This window comes from Populus nigra, chromosome 1 (assembly GCF_951802175.1).
Source record: "Populus nigra chromosome 1, ddPopNigr1.1, whole genome shotgun sequence".
NCBI lineage: Eukaryota > Viridiplantae > Streptophyta > Magnoliopsida > Malpighiales > Salicaceae > Populus > Populus nigra.
The window spans coordinates 34,273,737-34,295,838 of NC_084852.1; the positions used below are offsets into that span (position 1 = coordinate 34,273,737).

The window sequence follows — 22,102 nt, forward strand, 5'->3', positions numbered from 1 at the left end:
TGGAAAGGACACGGCACGTGGGACGTGTGTAGCTTGGTCACCAGCAAGGGAAGTGTATTTGTGTTGACGATGTCGTTTTACAACTTGCACTCCTCTATCAACCAATCCTCTTGGATTTTGTATAAAAAATTATTGTGAAATTATATATTTTAATACTGTTTGTTTTTGTATTTTAAAAATATTTTAAAAAAAATTTAATTTTTTTTTTATTTTTTTACTTTAAATTAATATTTTTATGATATTTTTAGATTATTTTTATGCGTTAATACCAAAATAATTTTAAAAAAATAAAAAAAAATATTATTTTAATAATTTCCGAGTAAAAATCACTTTGAAAAACAACCACAACCACACTCTCAAACACACTAAAGTATAAAAAGGTGTTGACCGTGCAAAATTTTTTATTTTTAAAATTTAGTTTTAAAATTTTTTTGTGATTTAATACAAATTAAAAACTAATTGATTTTGATTTCTTATAAAAAGGTGGGACTGCAAAAAAAAGGACCTAAATAAAAAAGACATCAAATATAGATGACATGCCATAAATTTCAAAAAAAAGATGAATTTTGGTCCTTGAACTTAAAAAATAACACAGATTATATAATTTTAGCTCCTCAATATTTTTTCAAAATCAATTTTGGTATAAAAACTCATTTTTGTTATTTTTTAGTCTCTGATTGAGAGAATAGAGAAAGGTTGCTAAATTCCAGTAGTAGAAAGAAAAACATGTTGTTGACACTAATTTAGGCCGTCAAAACAGAAAATATATGTGTCAAATAATTCTTTTTGAGAATGGAAATTTCATATTAGGTTTTTTCACTTTTAAAGTTCATGAAAAAACAAATATGAACTCAGTGTGATTTTTTGTTTCAGGTTGATTTCAGTTTTTGAGATGATTTTTTGAATTATTTTTTTTGAGATCATAAATAGGTTTATCGTGGTTTTTAAAATATTGTATAGATATTTTGAGTAAAAAATACGCTGAAAAAATGGGTTTTGGAGTAAAAAACTTAGGCCTCAATTTTCCAACCACCACAATAGCCAGAATCTGGGCAAGATCAGATGATGCATTGTCTGATTTATTTTTTTCTATTATTTTCAATTCATGCTTCTTTTCAAAAAAAAATATTTATATTTAGAATAACACCCCTTCTTTATTTTATTTTATTTAGAGAACCTTTTTTAAATGAAGGTTATTTTTTGGATTTGCGTTTAATTTTCGAAGAGATTTTTCTAATTTATCTATAATTTTTTTATTTTTTGTATAGATGAACTATATTTTTTAAAATAAAATTTTTTTATTTTCAAATAATATTTCTAATATGTGTAGTCTCGCATAATATTTTTTTTCTTTTTATTTTATTAAATCAATTTAATGTGTTTATCTATTTCTGTTATCATCTGATTGAATAAAAAAATATTGTAATAAAAAAAATTTAACAAACATAATCGAGGAAATGTCCCATCTTACGAGATTAACCGGGTATCATTAATGACTTTTTATTTATTTATTAACACACATAGTTCTCGGTTTATTTGATTACATATATGAGTAAACTTTTTGATTTGCACTTAAATTTTTTGAAATACAGAAATGTGTTGAAAAAACTTGCATATATAATTTTTTATAGAAAATAAAAATATATGACCCGCGACGGAGCGCCGATCACATAAGTAGTACATCTTTATTTGTCTTTCTTCTTCTTTCTATTTTCATGTTCATTCATAATCTTCAAGTTCATTTGAATTCTATATTTCTTATGACCTTTAGGCTTACAAATATTAATGTACGTTAAGACTATAACAACATGTTTGAAACCTTCTTATTTAAATTCAATTTAAATTTTTAATGAAATCTCATGTTTGAAACTCTTTAGAGTATTTCAATTTCTAAAAATGCTATAAAAATAAGGATATAATGAGTTAACTTAATTTACTCGAGTTTTTTTTTTTTTCAATTTTACCTTTCAACATTGAGTTAATTAGAAATTAGATTTTGTGATTTGTTTTAATTTGTTTTCTATAAGGATATTCTTATCTCCTGACTTGAGTCATAGGTTTGATGGATTAACCCGGGTTGAATGAAGTTTTTTTTTAACTATTTTTTTAATTTCATCTTTCAACACTGGGTTAATTGGGAATTAAGCTTCATAATTTATTTTAAATTTATTTCTATTAGGTTATTGTGGTCTCATGACTTAAGTTGCGAATTGACAAGTTCATTCGGTTATCTTGGATCATTTTTTATCATTTTTTTAGTTGATTTTTTTATTTTATCATTTAACATTGGGTTTATTAGAAATTAGGCTTCATAATTTAATTTGATTTGTTATTTTTTGGGTTGTCTTGATCTCATAACTCGACATGTGAATTGATAAAGTTAACCCAGGTTAACCAGAACTAATTTCGTATATTGTCATCTCAATATTTATAAAAAAAATATATTAAATATTTATTTTGAGTTAAACTATATTTTTACGATTGTTTAGGTTGCATTTTGAGCTGTTAAGACGACCAAGTCATATTGGATCATTCCTCACACAATTTAGAAAGTAAATTCTACCAGAAAAAAAAAACATTAGCAATGTTTTGATATTTTTATGTTAAAAAAATTGATTTGACCTGCAGCGCAGCGCAGGCCAATGATCTAGTGTAAACTAAATATTAAGCAGGTATAGAAAAATAAACTAGGATTTTAGAAACTATAAAAAAATCCTAGTTGCTCTAATGATATGATTTTTATGGGTTTATTGGTTGGGTGCAAAATGTGAATAAAGATTTTGGAACAAATAGTAAAATGAAAAATGAGGTTGAAAACTTGAAAGATGTTGTTCAAATGATCAATCCAAATTTGCAAAATATGAAGAGCATTATAATGGGATTAAGAACATTGCTTTTAAGTTTCTTAGCTTTCCAAATTATTTTAATGTTTATGGAGTGAATGAAATACATGTAATGGAGATTTTACATGTTATGTGTTTGTGTAATGAAAGTTATGTTATGAATGCAGGATTTAAGCAACATGATGACAAAACAGAAAAACAAAACCCGATAACTGTAAAACACAATAATAATACAAAATTTATATAACAATCATAACATATTTTTCAAGACTATAATGAAGTCTTAGAGCATCCAAAATAATTCATCAAGGCTATGACAATTCATAATAATGAGTTATAAAAGCTTAACAAACTAGAAATATAGTAAGTATATAACAAACCTAAATAAGACATAAAGGAAATTACAATTTAAAAGGCCGGTGAAAATGATATAACAAACCTAAGAAATCTAAGGTTATGACTTAGCTTTTTGGCTTATTAGTTTTTGTTAGATTGTGAGGATGATGTTCTTCTTTCAGGCTTGGATGATGAGGTTTCCTTTTGTTGTTGAGATGATGAAGTTGATTTCTTACTAATGTTAGTTCTAATAATAACATGCGACTCTTTTATATAAACGATCCAAGTCAAAAACATAAATCCACTAATATTTTATTCTCTCTGATGGATCCAAATAAAATAGACCTAACCCCTCCCCCCCCCCCCCCAACAGGCCCAAAGAAACATCTTTGCACTCGAGCTATCACACATAAGCCCAATTGCTACCAAGATACATGGGCTCAAGCATGGTGTCCCGAGCCCATGCTCGATATAACACCTTTTTAGGCGTGTCATGCCCAGCAAGAGTTAGGGGTACTAACGCCAGCACTCTTTAATTAATTGGGGTGTTGGACACATCAGCACCCTCTCAATTATTTAGGTTTAGGCATAACGTTTTAAACCTAATTAAATAGGGGTGTTGGGTGCACCCGAACCTGATTATTTTAGGTGCTAGGCACGTGAGCACCCATTATTGGATACATGTATAACATTTGGACTAATTTAATTAGGATGTTGGGCGTTTCAGCACCTAATTTCTCGAGGATGTTAGGTATTCACCCCAAAACCCTTATGGGCTCGGGCATGCGCCTCGAGCCCAACACTTATTTGAGGATTATTTTCTAGGACCCTACGTGAGTCCTTTAGTATTTTAAGTGTCCTACATGAGGTAGGCTGTATTGCTGGTTTTGTCTTAAATTGCTAAAGATTTGTTGTATTTTTGCTTTTGATGATATGCCTATATATTCTTAACTCTAGTGTCATTTGAATATTCAACTACAAATACTTCCAACCCTAGCAGTGGTAAATATTACATAAAAAAGTATGGTGTTCCTGACTTTGACATTAGTGTATATTGGAGTACAAGATAAATTTCAATTCCAGTGTTCCGATTCTTAATTCTGGCATTGGTGAACATCGAGGGTATTCTTAATTCTAACATTAATGAATACAAATATTCCTGACTTTGATGTCAATGAATAAACAAGTAAAATTTGGACTTGAAAGTAGAACATGTTTTTTTGTATTTTTGCCAAAGGGAGTTTTCTTCTTCTTTTTTTAATTTTTTTAGAAAAGAGAAAAAAATTGAAAAAGACAGATATATATTTTATACCAGATTCGCATTTCCAAGTATAACTCTACAACCCAATACTAAGTAAAGTCGTAAAAACAAACATGAAAGGGACTCATAAAAAATTCAAAAGGGTCCCTAAATTGTTTCAGAATTTTCTGATATCTTAAAAGGCATGTTTGACTATATATTAAAGTAAAAAAGAGTCAAGGAAAGGGAAAAGGCATAAAGGTGTGTTTGCCAAACACACCCTTAGCTTAAAAAAAAAGGTCAATTGGGCCTAAAGCCTAGGCCCATCCTGGTCTCAACAGCTCTTTCTTTTTTTTGTTAGATCTAGCCCAACCATACAAGTTAGGCTTAATCCAGCCTACCCAACTTGGTCACTGGCACAACTCAATGACCAAGTTGGCATCATTTGTGTGCGTTAATTATTCACGCGCTTTAGCTACGAGGGGTGAGTAATTAAAATTCAAAGACAGGGAAAACAATAGCTTACCTGGTGTAGCTATTGCTAGAGACGAAGACGTGAGGCAATGATGCGCTGGTTGGACAAGGCTCATTTCTTCCTTCTTGTTTGTTTCTCTCTAGCTTCCTTACTCTCTTCTTTTTCTTCCTCTATTTTCTTATTTCTTCTTCTAATTTCCTCTGTTTTTTTCATGGTTTCTATTCTATTGGTTGGACTAGTAGCCTGTTGTGAGGGAGAGCAAAAATTTCTTTGCTAAAGTTTTGAAGGAAATCCAAAAGTCCCCCTGGTTTTTGCATTTTTTTTCTCCCTAACTCTTTCTATGATTTGTTCCCCTTTGCCTCTACTTTTATAGGGATGGACCCCTAGTTATGCTTGGTGGGTCTGTTTCATCTCTCATGAGGATAAGGATAAGTATGGCTTCAAAGTGTTCGTGTTTTGTCGGAATAAAAACACTAACAGTCCTGCCATTGTTGGACTGTTGGTGATGGGTTTATTTAACGTTAATGGCACATCGAGGGGGCAAAATGAGCTGAACCAATTTGGGATTTGTAGTAAACCATTTGGTCTATATTTTAGCTTGGATTTGGTGTGAATTGTGGCCTGACAGATGCTATTTTGACAATTTTTCTTGCACAAATTTTCCTCTAATTTAGAGAAAGGGGAGAATGAGCAATTGATTGAACAACATCATTTTAGGTGCAGATGGTCATTCTTTAATTTGACCCCTGAAGTTCTAACATCTTGCAATTAACCCCTTATCTTTGAAAATCTTTTTTTAATTTTGCCCTTTGATCAAATACAATTAGACCCCTGGATTTCAACATCATTTACAAAATAGTCCTTAGTTTTAAATTTAATCAATTCAGTCCTTAATTGATTCCTCTAACTTTTTATTCTTTCAAAATTATCTCTAGAAAAATCAATTAACCTCCTTATAGTATCAATGCCTATTCACTTCGGTTCTTGGAATTTAATTTCTTGTAATTTTGACCCAAATTGACCCTAAATTTTGATATTTCTTCAACTAAGCCCTTGATTGCATTAATTAAACTAATTCAAAATTTAATTAAGTTCCTTAACTTATCAATTATTCCAAATTTATAATTTCATTCTTATTAGTCCTCGCACTTTCAATTTCTGTTGTTTTGACACAATTATCAAATTATTTTTCATTCTTTTTTTATATTATTATTTGTTTTGTAAATTCAAAATTGAGTTACGACAAGAGAGTCGTCAAATCCATAAAAGAGATCTTTTATAAGTATCAGCTACCACTTTCATAGTTTACCATGCTTTGTCTGATACTACCACAACTACCTGTCACCTGACTTACCAGACACCGCCTGCTACCATCACGGCTACCTGTCACCTATCGCTTGCTACTACCATAGTTATCGGTTACCCTGGCTTCCCAGACATCATATGCTACTAGTTACCAACCTCTTAGGCTTTCTATATCAAACCACTACACTGCCTGCTACTATTATAGCTACCAATAATCTAGCTTACCAGGCACCGCTTGTTATTACCATAGTTATTCATCACTTTAGCTTACCAAGCATCACGTGCTACTAGTTACCAACCTCCTACGCTTTTCATATCAAGCCATTAGACACTTTGACTTTGAAGAATGGATCAGATTACTATTAGTTACCAACCTCGTAAGCTTTCCATATCAAGACACCATACACCTTGACTAGAGAGAATATATCAAATTACTTGAACTAAGAGATCAACCAATTATCTAACACATCAACCTTATTTATAAGCACCTTGGTTTTTGGGACTCATCAATTGGCACTGTCTGTGGGAAACTAATAAAAAAGCTATTAGTTTTTAAAACTTATTTTTGATATTTTCAGGTCATTCTATAGCACATAACCAAGGCACACCTAAGTTAGGATCAGTGACGAATATATTTGTTACCGCCATCGCAGGCACTTCTACCCAACCATACCTTTAATAACTCATCAACTAGGTTCAAGTCCTTACTCAAGTCGTGTTGTAACACAGGGACAAAATCAGACCTTACCACCCCAGTAAGTCTTAACACCTGTGGTAACATATTTAACCTCATCACCATCATCATCAACTACTCCTAACCCTCACAGGCCAAATCACCACCTAAAAAAGCCTAAGCAGAATGACCTTCAAGAGAGTATTTTATCTCTATACTATCAAGTCCCTTTAGGGGTTTCTCGTGCCATTGTGATACCCATGATATAATCGATACTCCAAACACGCTCCCCCTACCTACCGCGAGATGGACCTTAGTTACCAATCCTGTTGTTTCACTCCAAACTCCCTAGGCTTTTTAAAGTTTAACAAATCACTTTATGATGCATAATGCTCAATAAAAATATACGTTTATTTTTTAAATAAAATAGTTTATCTCTAACATATATTTCCTAACTATAAATCTCCAATGAAAGGCTTCCAACCACTTTCTTTAAAGGGAACTAACTTGGTCTTCTTGGAGCAATATTACCACAATCACCAAGAGTTGATCTCAGATCCTCCATTCTTTAGTTCAGTCTCGGACTGACACATTCTTCAAATGATGCCAAAAGGCCTTTAACCAATTCACCACAGGTTTATCTCAGATCCTCTATTGTCCAGTGCAATCTCAGGACTGACACATTCTCCAGTAATGTCAAAGGGCTTATCACTAATTAACCAGGGGTTGATGGACTTGGTTTTCTTGGTGTGATAGAACCACCCTTTATGGATTTGTCCCTTCTTCCTCTTATAATCTTTTTTCAAGTATAGGCGTCAACATAAGTTTATCCCCCTCCACCTTTTAGAAATTTTTCTAAGGTTGTCAAAATGGGTTCGCTCCTCTCTGCCCCTTAGAAATCTTTCTAAGTATGGGCGTCAACATGAGTTCACTCTTTTCTGCCTCTTAAAATTTTTTCTAAGTATGGGCGTCGATATGTGTTCATTCCTTTTAGCCATTTAGAAATTTTTTTAAATATAAGCGTCGACATAGGCCACCTTACTTAAGACCCCCTCAACCTTTTAGAATACTTTCTAAGTATAGGCTCACCTTCTATGGGTTTCTACCAACCACTTAGAAATTTTTCTAAGTATGAGCCTTTTCTCCATAAGTTTCCTTTGACCTCTTATAAAAAAATTCCAAATATGAAATCCTTTATATCTCATTTCACTCTCCTAAGAATTTTTCTAAGTATGGACTCCTTTATTGTTCTCCTCTACATACTTAAAAATTTCTTCAAAAATAATACACACCTTTACACACGAACTTTCCAGTTTATTACCTGGATTTTCAACCCTTCTAAAATTCAATGAACTCGTTATGGTAACCAGATACTTTTACAAGTCTTTATGGATTAATACCACAAAGACTTGAGGACTATTGATGAATTCAAATAAAATGGACCTAAACCCCCCCTCAAATAGGCCTAAAAAACATTTTCTTTATGCTCGGGCTACCACATCCAAGCCTAATTACTACCACGATACATGGGCTCAGGTATGGTGGCCCGAGCCTATACTAGGCGTCACACCTTACTCTGTGTGCCATGCCTAACTAAGAGATCAAATGAGGGTGTTGATTGTGTCATCACCCTTTATTGGGTCCGGGTGTTATGTCTAAACCCAATTATTTGTGTGTTGGAGCACATAGACCTGTTATTGGGTTCGAGCATAACATTTAGACCCATTTAATTAAGGTGGTGGGCACTCCAACACCTAATTTCTTGGGGGGGGGGTGCTGGGTATGCACCCCAGAACCTCCATGGAATCGGGCATGCGCCCCGAGCCCAACACTCTCTTGGGGATTTTTTTCAGGACCCCACACGGGTCCTTTATTATTTTATATTGATCTAATACGTATTATTTTGAGTTGAATAAAACTGAAAATATCACAAGGGTGAAATTATATTTTAGCCCTCCTTCTCCACAAAAAGACAAGACTCATGAGCTATAAAATACATCATGAATCATTCAAACTCAAGGTTAATAATCTCTTCATTTTTAACTTTTTCAGCATACATATTTTCAAAGGTTATCTCTCTAAAATATCATTGTATTTTTTCTCTTTATAAAGTTACTGACTTTATTATCGAAGAGTCCCCACGTCTGTCAAATGATATTTTTTTACAAGTACCAGCTACTGGTTACCTGGCTTACCAAGCACCGCCTGTTAGTATCACAACTACCAATCACCTAGTTAATCAGGCATCAAGTGATACTAGTTACCAACCCCTTTAGACTTTTCATATCAAGCCATTAGACACCTTAAATATGAAGAATGAATCAAATTACTTAAATTAAGAGATCAATTAATTATCCAGTAAATCAATCTTATTCCTAAACATTTTGGATTTTAGGACTTATCACTCTCCTAACCTATAATAATAAACAAAATCAAGATTTGACAACTACACTTATGGATAAGTAAAATGACCAGCATTCAATATAAATAGGTTTACTTGTAGTTTTGAAGGTCCATCAATAATAGATTTTTTATTACTTGTCTTTGGAACTTGTGGCAATGTTACTGATTGAGGTATATTTAGGAGTGTAGTCAAATTGCATTTCTAAAAATTTTGAAAACTTTTTGTTTTAAATTTTTTATATATTTTTTGATTCATTAATGTCAAAAAAAATAATTTTAATAAATTTTCAAATAAAAAAAAAATATTTTAAAAAGCAATCTATATCATATACCACATTCCTAAATCAGGTAAAAATAATTGTGATTGTTACTCTAGTTGACTATTACTCTTTTTATGTTTTTTATTTTTTTATATATGATTTTTACTTTTATAAACTTGATAGAAAATCGATGTTTATGATTAATACATGAAAGATATAAGGATATGACTTTGAATTGTGAAAAGTTTACGATTGAAGGGAGAAAAAAAAAATAGTTTCATGAAAAGCTCCTCCTTATCTTTGTCCCCCGAGAACCCCCTGGTGGAGCCGTGGAGGTACATAAAAATTGCCTCTTTTTTTCCTTCACGTCTCCGTCCGTATAACATGTTCAAAAAGTTTCTAGCAAGTCCGAGTCATGGCGCTACCTAGCCGTTTTGCCTCTCTCAGCTACTGTTTATTTATTTATTTATTATAAAAAAATTCAGCGACAGCGGTAACTATAGATCACAAAACTAGCTCAAAAAAAGAAGAAAAAAAAGATGGGGTTAGAGTCGTTTTCTATCTCATCAGTCTCTCCTCTCATTCTGGCTAAAAGGTAATTAATTAAATTACTTCTTTTCTGATTAATTCTTTAATGGAGTTTCTGGCTTCAGATTGCAATATATTTTCTTTGAAATAAGCAGTAGCCGCTCCCTTATTGGTTTCTTCTCCTGTGTTTTTTCGTTTGTTTGGCAATTGCAGTAATTGTTGTTCAGGAAGGGAAACAACTGCGAGAAGAAATCCCAGATGGGCGTTGACCCCCAAATCCTCGAATTTACAAAACGTAAAGTATTCATCAAGAAGAAGCTTGTGTTTAAACAGCGGGGATGGTGGAATTATGAAGACGAACCCTCGAGGGAATGGGGTCTTTGTGGGCGACAAAGACGGTGTCATCATTGTTGACCATGGCTCACGTCGTAAAGAATCAAATCTCATGCTCAGTAAGCTGCTTCTTCTTTTTTGTCAAATACCATACCTTATTTGATTTTATGGTTTTTTCCCCATAAAAATAATAATCAAATAGCTGTGTTTTGTGAATTTCAGATGAGTTTGTGGCCATGTTTAGAGATAAAACTGGGTACCTAATTGTGGAGCCTGCTCATATGGTATTTGCTCCTTTTTCACAAACTCCTTTTTTCCCTTGGAGGTTTTTCATTTATATGTTTCAGCACGCACCCTTCATTTTTTTTTTGGTTATATTTTCACGTTTAAATACGCAGTGTTGTTCTTCAACTATTTACATCTATGAAGTGAACGATGCACTTCTGGTAATGTTTTTCTTAATATTTTAATTTAATCAGGAGCTGGCTGAGCCCTCGATAAGAGATGCTTTTGGTTTGTGTGTTCAACAAGGGGCGAATCGTGTGATCGTGAGCCCATTCTTTCTCTTTCCAGGACGACATTGGCACCGGGTAATTCATTGTTGTTTTCTTCCTCGACTGGATTATCCATTTATTTATTCTTCTTACAGCTTTACATGTCATACTAACAAACATTCCACTATATTTTTGTTCGAAAGGATATTCCTACATTGACTGATGAAGCTGCTAAGGAGCATCCTGGTGTCTCATATCTCATAACTGCACCTCTTGGCTTGCATGAGCTACTTGTGGTATGTATCTCGGCTACCATAATATCTACATAGGTCTGTATAGTGTTGGCTTAGTTCCAAACTGTGTGTGAAATTTATGGTGTGTTTATGTTATCTATTTTTTGATAAAGCATCTCGGTCGCTGCTGATGGATCCAATATAGTCATACTCTCTTCCACTTTCTCCTGTGATAAGTATTTGCTCTTTCCACATCCACATTGACTAGTAATTTAATTTTTTCCCTCAATGACACTTTTATAGATATCCATAAGCATCTCTGTGATGATGACCTCCCTTTTCCTTGAGTTTTTTACTTTCTCCCAGAAGTTGTGACCATGTAGCACCCAACTTGAGTACATAATTTCTTTTGAATGGAAGCTGCTTGCCTTGTATTCTATACTGAAGTGATTTATAATGCAGGATGTTATGAATGATAGGATAAACTACTGTTTAAGCCATATAGCAGGAGATGCAAATGAATGTGCAGTTTGTGTTGGAACAAGCAAATGCAAGCTCTATTAGTCTAACTGAAAACCAAGAGGCATCTGGGAAAATCGAAGAATCTATCATGCTATTGCTTTGCAGTTTTAATTTAAGGAGCTGAACAAACATATGGAGCCAATCAAGAAAAATGCGTGACAAGTGGATTATACTGAGAGATATCGCTGGTGTTACTGCGGGACACAAACGATCCTTTCTACAAGTTATAGTTCATGGCATTTCATGTGATCTTCTAATTCTGGCATTCTCTGTTGCACTTTGCACTGGTGACACTGATTTAAAAGAACTCTTGAAGCATTGATGTGGATGTAATTTGGCTGTTGTTCCTGGGAGTTGGAATAGCTTGAAATTTATATGCTTCCTGAATATGACCGACTGGAGTGTGAAATGTTTCGGTATGGTAATGACCATGGTGAACATTTGTTGATGTATTTATTCTTATAGTGGTGCTGTGCATTTCCTGAAATATATTTTTATTATATTCAATGAAAAATTTACACTCTTATCTCGTGCTACATGCAGTTTCTACTACTTTCTATCAAATGAAAACTGCAAAATTCCATCGGCCCTTGCTTTAGATTGCCTTTTCTCTCTGTTTAATGTATGCAGGCTTGGTGGTATTGTCAACATATATCTATAACTCCTGTGATCCTTTTGTGGAAAAATTCATTTCCTATTCTTGCCCACACACATACCCATGTTTCGCCATATTCCAAAATTGCTTAGAATTCTCTATCTTGAATTCAAGCTAGGATTGGGTTTAATCTCAGCTTGGGCTGGGATCTCTCATTCAACTTGGTGTGCATGTCCTAGAGCACACTGTATGCTGAAAGCTATTTAGATACCAGGTAAGATAATGTGTAGAAAAATGATGAGCATAGAAGATCTTTTGTTTCTCTGTCGAAAAGATCAAAAGTAATTTCTTTTCTCTCTCTTTCTGACTTCAAGCTGCATTGCATGATAAGTTACAAACTGCTAAGATACTTTCTGTTGATGTGTTTTCATCAATATAAATTCTGTTTGGCTGCTGAGAAATCAATGTAGGAAAATAAAACAAAATTGATTTGCTTTGTGTTGTAGCTCCACTACTGTTCTGGAAGATTCTGATTAATGCTTAGGAAAATTTATAATAGTATCACTTTATGATCCTCCATTGCCATTGGTCTCTGTTTGGTTGCTGAGAAAGTGTAGAAAATGGAAAGAAAATGAAAGCAGTTCTTGATATATTTATTCTATTAATTTAGCATTGGCTATGCAAGTAAATTGAACTTTCTTTTACTCATGGAAAAGAAAAGAGAAGAAAAACTGAGAAGCTTAGAATTTCAATTGTTTTATGTAAATTCACAACTTTAATTTTAGCGAACTTTTCTTCTTTTTTTTCTTATTCGATATACTAGTTCTCTTTCTCTTAGGCCACTGCTTGGTTGTCAAAAATGTAATGATATACAGAAAATGAAAAAAAATAAACTTATTTTCCATCAGAAAGCAATCACAATTTTTATCCTTTTCTTTCTTTCTTTCCTTTTTTTTTTTTTGGTTTCAGGTGAACTTTGAAAGCTGTATTAGACATTTAGACCAGTTCAAATCTCTATAGTTGTGCTGATTTTTTGGGTAATTCATGTAACAAATGGTGTGGATAATATTTTGGCAGTGTATAGTTGAAGAAGCTGATGGGGGAAGGCAAGACCAGAGGAGATTTACATGTTAATGTAGCTAGGCAATCACCTTCAAGGCAAGTTGGCAGCTTTGTCCACATTGTCCAAGAGATCAACACCTAAGAACGCTCTTACCCATCAATTACATTTAAGTCAAACTCCATGAAGAGAGATTGGTGGCAGCTTAAAATGGTTTCAAACCAATTGATGGACCTACCTCAAGTTTTATTTGCAGTCAGATGAGCTCATGGCAATAATGAGGAGTTCAAGGGCTTGGAGGTAAATCCAGTAATGACTTTCTGACACTGAACAGAATGCATGGTGAGATTTGCTTGCTAATGATAGTTTGGTAGTTGTAGACAATAGGACTGATAATAATCAGGTCAGACATGGTAAAAGATTATTGTGGTTTTGGCCAAGGAGGGGAAATAAGTTTCATGAAATTGGAGTTATACTTCTAAGATAAGGACACTGGTTGCGTGGCAAAGCATATGGTAAAAAGAAGCAGCAACAGAAATTTGTGCTGATATTGCATGAGCTCTTAATGACTGAAGCTTCACTATCAATGTTGGAGTTGGCAACAGAGTTTTTGAGCTTTGAGCCATAGTTTCTGCTGTAGTCCCAGCAAGAACAGTAGCCTGATGCCAGAGCTTGCTAGATGAAGGATCTGATTTCCCGAAGACACAACAGATCTCAGCTTCAAACAGCCATGAAGGCAGATCTTGTCATTGCAGAAACAGCGGTCTGTGCCTCTTGGATAGGTGTGAACCATGTGGCAACAGTTTATTCATATATATAAGAAAATAATTACGCTGACAGTTTTTTTTCTTTTTGTTCTTGATTGGAAAAATTTTGATCAATGACTTGTGCACATTGAATGACTTGAAAACTTGTGCTAAAATGATTTTGGCATCATGCAACAAAATGCACAAATTGTAATGAATTATTAAATGCACGCTCTTCATTAGTGGTCGTCTGTATATTACTACTAGTAACCAGTGCATGATATAATGTTTACTTCTTTAAATAGAAATTTGCATAATATTTCTTTTCTTGGTGCTCATGCCATTTTCAGCATCTTGTTGCTCTTGGAATTGAGATTTTTTGTTCCAAGCATGTCTTGGTGTGGCCACCATTGTCATTTTAAACTTTTTAGAGATTTTCATAATGAATTGCATATATGTGTTATCTACAATGGTGGCCGAAATTTATTTCGGTAATTTCAAATACATGGCGATAGTATTGCATCCAGTTGAATTATTCATCATTTTGTACCTCTTCGCACTTTTTGGAAAAGGATTGGCCTGGCAATCATAAGAATTTTATGCATATGATCCAACATGGGATTGTGGAGGATGATTCCAATAGGTTTCCATGGGAAACTGTCAGAGTATGTGCCAAGCCAATATATGGGAGCTGGGAATCTCATGACATGAGCACCTTGCATCATATGTTGAGTTTCGTCTCTTTTCTTATCTTGTCTTTTTGAACTTTATTTGATGTGCAGTTTGTATGAAGTCTCCTTTCAAAAGGCCAAGACCGCGGAACTGCCATTTCTTTTTTTGCTTACAGAATTTCTATTTAGTGCATGAATTGATAGGACAATATCATGATACCATTTGTGGGCATGCCTTTCAAACTAATCTGGTATTGTTTTTTCAGGTCAGCAATAAAATAGTTCAAAAATAAACATAATATCATAACCTTAAATTATTTCTTTGTTTTCAGATCAATGCATTGCCGGTTTTCCTGCTGAAGGAAATCAATTTGCTTGGTGGATTATGGAAAATGAACAGGAATAATTTGATAAGTGGAAGATTATCCTTCATTGAGTGAAAATGCTGGTGTTTCTCGCTGAAAGTCAGATGACAATGGCTAACTTGGTGTGAAGAAAAAATATAAGCTGAGATCTCTGCAGCAAACGTTCAACTTTCTGTTAACAATAAACTTAAATACTCAATCTTCTAGCACTGAAAAGATGCTGCAGAAAAAGCATTTGCTATTGGATTCTTTTATATAAGAGATTGCAGATGATGATATGCTTACGATGCCCTGCAGCAGCACAAGTGACTGGCAGGACAGAGTTCACATAAGAAGTTGACTGGCAGTAAAGGACCACAGGAGCAGGCCTTTTAAAGTTCTTATTGCTTCTGTTGGAACTGAGAGCGAAAAGGGACCTCATGTCTAAGATATTCCGAGGTTCATATCCCAACATTCAAATTTATCAAAGTCAGTATAGTAGACTTCAGCAACTACACGTGTTCGCTTACTTTACTCTCTGGCAGATGTTAATGTTGTAAACTCCCAGGTAATCCTCATCTTCACAGGATTCTACTAATTTATCTGCATCTGTGCATAAGCATACATGCTACAAACATATATCAGGTGCGAATTTTTCTTCTTGTTGGCTTTAAGCATTTTTGCTGGATCTACATCTCAAATATCATGTTTCAGGATATGATATTAGATTATTATCTCCAGATTTAATTATGCAAATGAAATTCTTAGCTGTGACAAATGGGTGCTTCCTTTTATTGTTTGGAGTGTCTTTTTATATTTTGCTAGTTATCATCCATTATGTTACTTGGAACACACTCGGAACTTCAAATTCAATTATGTCTGCATCTACTTCTACTGATACCTTGGAACAAGGGATGGTATATACCTGGGATGTTTTGTTGTATGAAAGTACAGTCACAAAATTTAAGTTATCCCAGTAGTCAAGCTTCTACTGATACTTTAGAACAAGGGATAGTATATACACGGGATGTTTTATTGTATGAAAGTAGAGTCACAAAATTTAAGCTATCCCAGTAGTCAAGCTTCCCTTTTATTTTCTTTATAGTAATGCAGCTGTCATGTTTTCTGTTCTTGCAACCATTAAAAAAAAGCTTTAATTTGATTTCTTGAGTTTCCTATTCAATTTTGTTACGGTTTATTTACTTATTTATTTCTAGCTTTCTCATCTGTAGTGTCATAAGTCATAACTGCTTATATAAAGTTTAGCAGGCAACTGAAGTGGATGCACGATACAGATTCATCTAAATCAGGGTTCTGCCTGGTATTGCTGTGATGCATTGTACGTAGACTATTGCGTTGTGCTTTTGTGTTGGAAGTAACACTGATAAAACTAGTGTTTGATAATTAAATGATGAGGTCTTAAAAAATTCTACTTTTCTCAAAAGGCATGTAGTTTGTTTTGAATGTGAACCTCACCTTTGTCAAATATTGTGTTTAGATTAAAAAAAAAAAACAATTAGCTTAGTATCCACGTCCGGTTTGTATTCCATTTTCCTGTGGTCCCCTTTATTTGACAATCAGTCTGCCATGTTAGAGGAAAGGACTTGCAAGTTGCAATGATTGTATCTATAACTAACCATAGTTCATATTTCAGAAATGCCTCTTTGAGAACCACAAAAAGACAGAATGGAGTTGGTATATATATAATTGAGCACTGCGTGTTGTCCCTTTTCATCATTTCAACTTCTTTTTTTATGGAGAGGAAGGGATTTGTTCCCCGCTATTTTCTTAAGAGGATAATGCTAGATGACCTTACATTATAACCCTAACCACTCCACCAAGTTCTTCCCGCCTTTGGATGAGTAGGCCACTAGGACCTTGTATGGGACCTGCTCATCCGTGGGTAGGAGCCATGAGTGCTGCTAGATTCTGTGTAACATGCTACCCTTCAGAAACATGTCTCTCTCGCTCAATCACTCTTCCTTAAAGGAGGGTAAAGAATCTTTATACACTAGTGCTGTCTTGCATTGTAGAATCTTTCGTAAGGGTGGTGAGGGTGTTAAGGAGTGCTAATAATGAATGTTTGAATTCTCTGGTCATGAGAAATTTGGATCCTGAGTAATTTCGTTGACATTTGCTTGCGAAAAGAAATTCTAAGTTTGTGTCTGTTTGACCCACTTGTAGAAACACTCTCAAACCATAGCTGATGTTAGGTTAAAACCTTAAAAGCATGCATGAAAACACTTGATCTTAATACCACTCCTTTTCCATTCAACAAACGAAATGATAACACATAGATTTATAAGAAAAATGATAATGATAATACACATGATAGTTAGTTAATCTCGTCCTTGAGTTAAGATTTAGTGCCCAAATGCTGGTGAAACTTAGATCTCCAGAAAACAAATTGATTGAACGTGGCCCGAGTGCTGTTTTGGAGCCTCCAGCACTGTCCATGTGCGTCTCTCGAAATCCAACTCATAGAACATATGGGGATCATCAGATTTTCCAGACCCAATCACAAGTAATTTATTCTGGCCCATCATCACACAAGCAGGGACGCCCATATCAACCGGCAACTCAGCAACTCTCCGCCACTCGGCCTCCTCGTATGCAACCATCACCTCACTACCTTGACATATGCAAAACCTTCCATTACCATCAGCCACGCAAGTTCTTGCACTCATATTTGTTCCTAAAAAGTTCTCTTGCATTTGAACCCACCGCCACTCGCCAAGATCAAAGGCCTCAGAACTTGCATCGAAAACACCTTGTGCTTCCGTGGAGTACCCGCCAAAGACATGGATTTTGCCAGAATGGAACACAGCATTGCACTCGTCACGCTCCCTTGCCATGTCGGGCAATTTAATCCAATCATCCTTTGCCACATCATATCCCAAAACAGAAGTCAATGCATTCTTTTCCTCGTCATGCCCCCCCGCAACATACACCTTGTTGCCATTAATATCCGATGCACACCCAAAAAGTGACCTCTTAACACCAGGCATGTCAGCCCCACGACGCCACGTGGCTGACAAGAAACTGTATATAAACACGGCGTTGGATACCCTGCAAGTTTCTGGATCCCACCCGCCAATCACCACCAAATTTAAACCAGCCACGGCCAATCGGCAAAACATCGGCAGACCTTTTGAGAATTCTGGAATTGGCTGCAACTCACCCCATATTCCCGTTTTGAGGTCACAAAATGCAAGCCTATAAGTTGTTGGGCTTCTTAGATTTTTCTGACTGCTGCCTCCTGTTTCTTCACCAACCCTTGCTAGTGCCATAACAATGGTGGGTTGGCTATAACCAGCAACCTTTCGACTTTGAAAAAACTCTGGTGACTCTATCTCAAGTTTCCAGTCTTCGCATGCCAATGTCGCTGCAGGAAAGTGTTGAAATGGCAAGCGTATCAAGCATTCGGTAGCAATGTCATTAGGGAGGCTTGGGATTAGCTGTGCCATCAGGAAATCAAAGGAGTTGGAATGTGAAGATGATGTTTAAGAACGAAGAGACTAAGATAAGAAGGGATTGATTAAGATGTTGAAGACCCTAGTGTTTCAGTTTGGCCCCACCAATTTATAACGTGGAAAAAAAACCTGTTGAGGGGGAAACGGTGGGATATGACAGACACGAATTTTGGTTCCAATTTTAAAGTTCATTTCCCCGTTAAAGTGAAAAAAGAAGAAGAAAGAAACGGTTAGAAAAACTCTCGGTTCAATGGGGTCAAATGAATAAGAAAATAAATGCGTCTTTTTATATTTGAAAATTTAAAATTCCAGGACACCACGATATTATTTAAAAATATTTAAATATTTAAATATTATCAATTTTTTTAATTTTTTTTTCTAGTGGAAAAGGAAATAAATCGTGTGGAGATTGATCTGATATAACTTGGTTGTTTTGTAAGTTTAAAAACAACTTGAATAACCAGTAAAAACATAACTTTTACTCAGAAAAAAGCTTTAAGAAGATATCTTGTTTTTTTTAATATTAAGATAGTATTGAGTCGAGTCAACCTAAGTTAATATATCAAATATGACCCGGGTTATGAAACTATGATAACTTTATAAAAAAACAAATTAAAATAAACTATGAAGTCTAATTCTCAATCAATCGATATTAAAGGATAAAAATGAAAAATATCAATTAAAAAAAGAGCCTAAAAAACAAATCGAGTTAACTTGTTAAATTTTCAATCTAAGTCATAAAATCAAGATAATTTCATAGAAAGTAAATTGAAACAAATTACAAAATCTAATTTTTAATCATCTCAATGTTGAAGAATGAGATTAAAAAGAAACATAAATTATGAAGTGAGATGGATATAACCTCATTGAAAAAAAAACATTATTTAACTTGTCAAATTTGTGACTCTGATCATAAAGCTGAGATAACTACAAAAGAAATAAATTAAAATAAATTATAAAATTTAATCTCCTGAGTATGTCAAACTCAATATTGAAAGATAAAATTTTTAAGGATTTAAATTTAAAAAATAACACAAAAATCAAATCAACTTAAGTTAACCTGTTAAGTTCTATATTCCTAAGTAATGAGTCTATAATAACTTAATCAAAATCAAACCAAAATAAATTATAAAACCTAAATCTTATTAAAACACAATATTAAATAATAAAATTGAAGGGAAAAGATCAATTAAAAAAAAATTAAGTCGATTGGGTTAACCCACCAAAACCCATGACTCAAGTCATGAGACGGGAAAAACCCAACGAAAATAAAATTCAATATTGAAGAGCCCATGACTCGGGTTATGAGATTAAGATAATCTCTTAAAAAAAAAAACAACTCAATTTATCAGGGGTTAAAAACTTAAAATGACAAAACTCGCAACTCTTATTATGAGACTAAAAAATCCCTATAAAAAACAAATTATAAAACTCAATTCCAAACCGATACAATATTGAATGATAATATTGGAAAAGGTTTCAATTAAAAAAAATCATACAAAAAATAACACAAGTCAACTCAAGTGAACTTGTTAAACACTATTCTTGAGTCATGAAACCAGAATAACTACATAGAAAGCAAACAAAACAAACCATTAAACTTAATTTCTAATTAACCCAATATTAAAGAAAAATTAAAAAAAAATGTTAATTAAAAAAACACTCAAGCTAACCGAGTTAATCCACTAAACTTGCGATCTATGTTATAAAAGTATGATAAGTCCATATTATAAAAGTATGATAAATCGATAAAAAATCTAATATTAAAGATAAAAAACATTGATTAAAAAAATAAAGAAGAAACAAACAAGACTTTCATTGTGCATTGTATTGTACTAGACTAAATAAACATAGTGCTGTATTGAGGGTCATATAAATCTTGTGACCTGTGATTAACTTGATAAATTTAAAAATAATTTGAAAATTATTAAAAATATAATTTCATTAAAAATAATTTAAAACTATATATTTTTAAAAATTATTGAAATAGAAATATATAAGAATAATCCAGTCAAATCTATTACATAAGATAACTTTATAAAAAAAACAAATCAAATCCAAATATAAGGCTTTATTTTTAATTAAATTAATATTAAAAAATAAAATTAAAAAAAAATCCATCTAAATACCACCGGAATATCACAGAACATCTCTGCATCAACCGCATTGCTTCCATGAAAAGAAAATAGGTCAGGAAGAGACATTTAAAATCTATTGTCGAGTGCTATACGGAGAGAGCTTGCTTATGGCATAAGAAAACACGAGTTCAAATTATGCTGCGGATTTTTTCTCGTACCGAGTGAAACGCTGAAAATTAACCATCAAGTTCCACCAAAAGTTGATTGATCAAAGCCTCGCCATGAACAGCAGTAAAAAGAACTCCCTATAAAAATGAACTACCTCACACATCAATCGAATTCAGTTTATACGATTTAGGAGTTCTTGTACTGCGTGAGCCCTACCAAATGGGAATTCAGATAGTGTTTTTTGAACAAATAAAGGATTCAACATGAGAACATATCTAATTATTAGTATCACAAAATAAAACCAATTTCTTTCGGCAAACAAGGACAACAAATTGAAGAATATATGCCCAATACGTTAAAATAAATCGGAGCAAGTGGGTCGCCGTCAAAATCTAAGAAGAAACCTCTCCGAAACCAGAAATAACTGAAGTTCATTAAGCCGTCTTTGTTTGGGATTCCATAGAGGTAGTAGAAGGAGGATGCTTGCTGAGAGAACAGGAAGACTTGAAGGCCTCAATCTGGGACTGACACTTGACGTAATCCCCTTTATTTTCTTCCAAACATTTCTTCAACGCCTCCACATCACACGCCGACACCACCTTCTTCGGACCCTTACTCTCCTCCATCTTCTCCCTTCCACTCCTCTCCCTTCCTTGGGAAGAGAGAAAAAAACTTGAGAACAAAAGAGAACAAAAATTGGTGATTTTCCAAGAGATCTCACAGAACCCGAAACTGGTTGGATGAGAGAAGAGAGAGGAACGGGGTTGAGAGAGAGGTGGTTCGTGGGTGACTGGGTCTTCACGCGATGGTGAAGGACCAAGGCCAATCTTGGGTGGCGGCTGCGCGGGAGAGTGAATGAGAGAAGAGAGGCAGCCGGTTTGCCGTTTAGGGTTCGTTGACTATTTATACTCGGTTCGGCTAATTAGATTATTCCATGCCAGGAAATATATCTTAATCGCAATTCGATCGAGCGTTGTTAAATCCCGCAAGGTTTTCACTGTTAGGCCAAACCAATCCTTACCCATAAGAATTATGCTGTAAAGTCGGTATATGATTAGGATTAGAATTCATGCCACGATACAGCGAATCTTTCTCTAGCTCGAATTTTTTCAATATCCCAAACTTTTCACCTTCTCCATCAAGCCCTTTAATGTTTGAATTTGGAAAACGAAAGCTGTTGCCGATCTTCTTCACTGCAATATCAATCAAAGTAATGATTTTAAAAGAAAAGTTAAAAAGCATGGGAGTTTCATTGTAAATTTATATACGGTTTACAGTGTATTATTATAGTGCCATTAATTCTCTGCCTTGAGTAAGAAAAG

The 22,102-nt window shown here is 34.0% G+C and overlaps 2 protein-coding genes and 1 pseudogene across 3 annotated transcripts; 2 read left to right on the top strand and 1 right to left on the bottom strand.

The window, feature by feature from the left end:
- The first annotated feature begins 9,859 nt into the window (after nucleotides 1-9,859).
- Nucleotides 9,860-12,181, top strand: LOC133678779 (sirohydrochlorin ferrochelatase, chloroplastic). 2 transcript variants are annotated; one of them, XM_062101279.1, is made up of 6 exons: nucleotides 9,860-10,130; nucleotides 10,277-10,515; nucleotides 10,619-10,680; nucleotides 10,876-10,986; nucleotides 11,094-11,186; nucleotides 11,297-11,579. In XM_062101279.1, the coding sequence occupies exons 1-6, from the start codon at nucleotides 10,075-10,077 to the stop codon at nucleotides 11,312-11,314; spliced, it is 579 nt and encodes a 192-aa protein (XP_061957263.1). In that variant the 5' UTR covers nucleotides 9,860-10,074; the 3' UTR covers nucleotides 11,315-11,579. The 2 variants fall into 2 exon arrangements, with proteins under 2 accessions (XP_061957263.1, XP_061957256.1); XM_062101272.1 differs by lacking the exon at nucleotides 11,297-11,579 and adding an exon at nucleotides 11,586-12,181 and having other exon boundaries at nucleotides 9,868-10,130.
- Nucleotides 11,797-16,244, top strand: LOC133681502 (uncharacterized; annotated as a pseudogene).
- A 1,061-nt stretch (nucleotides 16,245-17,305) lies between these two features.
- Nucleotides 17,306-18,857, bottom strand: LOC133683057 (F-box/kelch-repeat protein At1g80440-like). The gene has a single exon (XM_062106564.1). The coding sequence runs from the start codon at nucleotides 18,526-18,528 to the stop codon at nucleotides 17,449-17,451; it is 1,080 nt and encodes a 359-aa protein (XP_061962548.1). The 5' UTR covers nucleotides 18,529-18,857; the 3' UTR covers nucleotides 17,306-17,448.
- Nucleotides 18,858-22,102: the final 3,245 nt, after the last annotated feature.